The sequence below is a fragment of the Octopus bimaculoides genome, chromosome 27 (assembly GCF_001194135.2).
Source record: "Octopus bimaculoides isolate UCB-OBI-ISO-001 chromosome 27, ASM119413v2, whole genome shotgun sequence".
Classification (NCBI taxonomy): Eukaryota; Metazoa; Mollusca; class Cephalopoda; order Octopoda; family Octopodidae; genus Octopus; species Octopus bimaculoides.
The window spans coordinates 20,381,915-20,387,410 of record NC_069007.1 but is presented as its reverse complement, the minus strand read 5'-3'; the positions used below and the strand labels follow the sequence as shown (position 1 = coordinate 20,387,410).

Below are 5,496 nucleotides of genomic sequence, written 5' to 3'. Positions count from 1 at the left end.
AAGATCTGAATTATCGAAGAACGATTTTCCACAAATTTCACAGTGAAATCTTTTTTCTCCGTTATGCTTCCGCCTGTGTCTTCTTAAATCACTGTTACTCACATAAGTTTTCCCACATATATCACAGCAGAATGGTTTTTTCCCTGTGTGTAGTAATTTGTGTCTTGTTAAATTACTGCTAGAGTAAAAATATTTGCCACAAATATCACAATGGGATGGTTTTTCTCCAGTGTGTACTCTTTTGTGACTAATAAGATTTGATTTATCAAAAAAGGATTTTCCACAGATTTCACAGTGGAACGGTTCTTCTCCGGTGTGTATCTTTTTATGACCAACAAGATATAAATTTAAAGAGAATGATTTCCCACAAATGTTACAATGATAAGGTTTTCCTTCAGTATGTATTCTTTTGTGAACTCTAAGACGGGAATTGGTAACAAACGATTTTCCACATGTTTCACAGTGGAAGGGTTTTTCTCCTGTGTGACTTCGTACATGAACAACAAGTCGAGAATTGTGAGGAAATGATTTTCCACATATTTGACAGTCAAAAGTATTTTCTCCGGTATGTGTTCTTTTGTGACTTCTTAAATAACAATTATCAATAAATGATTTTCCACATATTTCACAGTGATAAGGTGTTTCTCCAGTGTGACTACGCTTGTGGAGAATCAGGTGGTATTTCTGATTCAATGACTTACCACAAATCTCACATTGAAATGGTTTTTCCCCAGTGTGTAATCTTTTGTGGTTTTTTAAATTACTGGAATTCACAAAAGTCTTTCCACATATTTCACAATTAATATTTCTCTTTGATGACTTTGTTTTATAGGATGAAGTTTTTTTACCATGAGAGAATGGTTTCTTATCACCAGATCTCTGTTTAACTGAATCTTCATTGTCAGAAACGTTTGTATTAGAAGTGTCCGAGTGATTACCATCCTCCATATTAACACTGGAGGAATTCTTGAAAATTGATGTCTGTGGATATAATCTCTTATGATTTAATTTCTGGTCTTATGATATCCATATCATGAGATTCTGTTTATATGTAAGGAAAATATGCAACGTAGATTTATTTTCTGCATAACTCTTAGAATGTTTATTGCAGGTTGTGATATCTCTATGTGGCACACATAGTGTACAAAAATGACCTCTATATCTATGTTAATAATTCTGGATATAGTTAATGGAAGTTATGTAGGCTTAAAATAGAGAGAGCATTCCTAACTGACTTGTAGCATTTGTTCTGGTGGAATCGGTGTCTTTGTATGGTGGGTTGTAATGGAACAGTCGGCACAACTGAAAAGAAAGAAAATATATAATGCAATGAGATTGATTTTGGAGAGATGAAACTCGTGTTTGTGTGCATGTACATACACATAAACACACACACACAAGATTAACCACATAGTATAAAAGATTACAATGTGTGTTGCACTATCAATACAAAAAATTATTTCCAAGTTTTGCCACAAGGAAAGCTTGGGAAGGTGGGGATGTAATCAACTAATCTCCTCCTTCGAAACTTGCTGAATTTGAGCCAAAATCTGAAATTATTGTTTCTAAAAGTTATACAGAATCATACGTTACATGAAAAGGTGGGACAGAGATATAAGTCAGCCATAGAACGGTGGGTCCTACAGCGTCGTTTACTCCAACGTTTAACACAGGCCCATCTGTTCCCCAACCACACTTGGTATACACTTCTCGCAAATTTATTTAGAATCAAATTCGTGGGGCACTAATCTGTAGTTACGAGACATAGAGATAAACATGTTTTCTTATACATTACAACAGGAGATGTGAGAAATAGATAGATTACAGAAATATATTTCCGATGAAAACTAACCTGACAGTATTCAATTCCACATAAACACAAAGTAATTCTTATCGCCTCTAACAAAATATTTCCCATAAAAATATCGAGATTTCGGAATTTTCCTCCTCACTCAATTCCATTATAATTACAGTAGTACTAACAACATATATAGTTTTGTAGCCTTACTTTCGTATTCAAAGTACGGCTACAGAGAATTGATTTTAGAATTGAGTGCAAAAAGCAAATAAAGAGGTAAATCGTGAATTTCATAGTCCAATGATGGTAAGGCTGTTAATGCGAAGAGTCTGTTAAGTCGAAATACAAACGAACTAATAGAAACGTTTATGGGACAAGCACTTGTTGACGAAAAGTTCATTATATTGATAGTAACCACGAGAGTACTTTGTATCAATTTTTAATGTAAAAGAAGATAAGGAGGCAGGTTGTAATCGCTTGTACGATGACCTGGACAGCTGTCACAATATTAAATTGAGGTAGCCTCAGGTGACCAGTACTCAACTCGGTAGTTTCAGACGTTTGTTAATCTCTTGTGAATATTGTGGCGCACAAGCTATGTCGTCTGCTTGTAGACAGTTGCATTATACAGATTATATCGTCCGTTTGCTTATATAATTACAATGTAGAAACTATGCCCTTCATATATACATATTTGTGATGTAGAAGATTTATCCTTTGTTTACTTTGAACACAGTTGTAACGTTCATAGTATGACTTCTGCTTGCTTGGAGAGTTGTGATGCACAAGCTGCTACATGTGGAAAAGAAGTAGGAGTCAAATATGGTGGCTTCGAGAAATCGTCTTGCTTCGATTGTATGCCACTCTAACATTGTTTTGAAATTACAATAACTTCAGACCAATGTAATTAAGTGACAATTTTAGGGGCAGACTATGTCTCACTGTAGTAGATGACTGATATCCATGAGATTTCAACCAACCCATACCAGCCTGGAAACCAGCCATTAAATGATGATGTACAATATTCAACAAATTTTTTCCGCCTATTTGTCAAAGCCTTTTTAAAAAAGTATTTTGGTGGGTGGTGTAAATTTCGATTTATATGCCATAGAGTAGATATAAATGAAAGGGTAAATTGATATAATTGAAAGTTGATACTGACTGTATTAAATTTCGTTAGGGACATTTAACTTATGTCACCGGTCGTAATCATTGAGACGAATGAAAAATTATCAAGGCACGACCAAGTTTGTATATTTTAGGTAATTATATTATGAATAGAAATTAACTCATGTCAAGGTGAACCATTATGCTTATGGATAGCTTAAAGTGACCGATGTAATATATGAGGGTTGGTGTTTCGCCACGTGGATGGTTAAATATTTAAATTTTCATCACAAACTACGTTTCACCGTTAATTGGTTGTTCCCCCACATTAGAGAACACCTGAAATTGGTTTTTATCTCCAACTAATGAATAATTAGCTTTCTTGACATTTTAGCTAACTTTTAAATGAGAAAGTCTGTATTATTTGTATTGATATCAAGACAGCGAGCTGGCAGAATCGTTAGCACACTGGACGAAATGCTTAGCGGTATTTTCCCGCCTCTACGTTCTGAGTTCAAATTCCGCCGGGGTCGATATTGCTTTTCGACCCTTCGGGGTCGAAGGAATCGACTCATCCCCACCTTCCCAAGCTTTCCTTGTGGCAAAACTTGGAAATAATTTTTTGTATTGATGGTACAACACACATTGTAATCTTTTATACTACGCGGTTAATCTTGTGTGTGTGTTTATGTGTATGTACATGCACACAAACACGAGTTTCATCTCTCCAAAATCAATCTCATTGCATTATATATTTTCTTTCTTTTCAGTTGTGCTGACTGTTCCGTTACAACCCACCATACAAAGACACCGATTCCATTGGAACAAATGCTACAAGTCATTTATGGATGCCCTCCTCTCTCTCTTTCCGCCTACATAACTTCCATGAACTAAATCCAGAATTATTATTAACATACATATAGAGGTCATTTTGTTTACACAATGTGTGACACTTAGAGATATCACAACCTGCAATAAACATTCTAAGAAAGAAAAAAAAATCTATATTGCATATTTTCCTTATATGTAAGCAGAATCTCCAAAGATCTGAACCATTAGAGAGATTATACCCACAGACATCAGTTTTCAAGAAAATCTTCAGAAGAATTAATATGGATGATAGTAATCACTTGGACATTTCTAACAGAAACGTTTCTGACATTAAAGATTCAGTTAAACAGACATCTGGTGATAAGAAACCATTCTCTCATGGTAAAAAAACTTCATCCTGTAAAGCAAAGTCATCAAAGGGAAATATTAATTGTGAAATATGTGGAAAGACTTTTGTGAATTCCAGTAATTTAAAAAAACATAAAAGGTTACACACTGGACAAAAACCATTTCAATGTGAGATTTGTGGTAAATCATTGAATCAGAAATACCACCTGATTCTCCACATGCGTAGACACACTGGAGAAAAACCTTATCGCTGTGAAATATGTGGAAAATCATTTATTGATAATTGTTATTTAAGATGTCACAAAAGAACACATACCAGAGAAAATACTTTTGACTGTCAAATATGTGGAAAATCATTTCCTCACAATTCTCAACTTGTTGTTCATGTTCGAAGTCACACAGGAGAAAAACCCTTCCACTGTGAAACGTGTGGAAAATCGTTTATTAAAAATTGTTATTTAACAAGGCACAAATGCATATACACTGGAGAAAGCCCTTTCCGATGTGATATATGTGGAAAATCATTTCCTCACAATTCTCAACTTGTTGTTCATGTTCGAAGTCACACGGGAGAAAAACCCTTCCACTGTGAAACGTGTGGAAAATCGTTTATTAAAAATTGTTATTTAACTAGGCACAAATGCATATACACTGGAGAAAGCCCTTTCCGATGTGATATATGTGGAAAATCATATGTTGATAAAAGTAATTTAACAAGACACACAGTAATTCAGCATGAAGGGAAACCATTCAACTGTGAAGTATGTGGGAAGTCTTTTATGAAGAACTCAATACTTGTTACTCATGTAAAGGTTCACACTGAAGAAAAACCTTATCATTGTGACATATGTGGGAAGTTGTTCATTACCAATTCTCGTCTTAGAGTTCACAAAAGAATACATCCTAAAGGAAAACCCTTCCACTGTGAAACATGTGGAAAATCGTTTGTTACCAATTCCCGTCTTAGAGTTCACAAAAGAATACATACTGAAGGAAAACCTTATCATTGTAACATTTGTGGGAAATCATTCTCTTTAAATTTATATCTTGTTGCTCATAAAAAGATACACACTGGAGAAAAACCGTTCCACTGCGAAATCTGTGGAAAATCCTTTTTTAATAAATCAAATCTTGTTAGTCACAAAAGAGTACACACTGGAGAAAAACCATCCCATTGTGATATTTGTGGCAAATATTTTTACTCTAGCAGTAATTTAACAAGACACAAATTACTACACACAGGGGAAAAACCATTCTGCTGTGATATATGTGGGAAAACTTATGTGAGTAACAGTGATTTAAAAAGACACAGGCGGAAGCATAACGGAGAAAAAAGATTTCACTGTGAAATTTGTGGAAAATCATTCTTCGATAATTCTGATGTTATAGTTCACATCAGGAGTCACACTGGA

General features: G+C 34.6%; 3 protein-coding genes across 3 annotated transcripts in view; 2 read left to right on the top strand and 1 right to left on the bottom strand.

The window, feature by feature from the left end:
• LOC128250973 (zinc finger protein 708-like) overlaps positions 1-948 on the bottom strand; it is a 4,608-nt gene extending 3,660 nt beyond the window's left edge. Inside the window, exons 1-3 of the mRNA XM_052977157.1 lie at positions 702-948; positions 378-586; positions 103-321 (exon numbers count right to left, since the gene is read on the bottom strand). Coding sequence (XP_052833117.1) covers positions 103-321; positions 378-586; positions 702-948 — 675 coding nt within the window. The remainder of the gene's footprint in view (positions 1-102; positions 322-377; positions 587-701) is intronic.
• LOC106867727 (zinc finger protein 91) overlaps positions 1-5,496 on the top strand; it is a 36,846-nt gene that overhangs the window by 17,738 nt on the left and 13,612 nt on the right. The window lies entirely within an intron of this gene.
• Positions 2,924-5,496, top strand: LOC106867728 (zinc finger protein OZF; the record flags this gene model as incomplete). The annotated part of the gene is made up of 2 exons (XM_052977156.1): positions 2,924-3,060; positions 3,676-5,496. A coding segment is annotated over exon 2 (1,479 nt), but the record flags the coding sequence as incomplete, so codon positions are not given.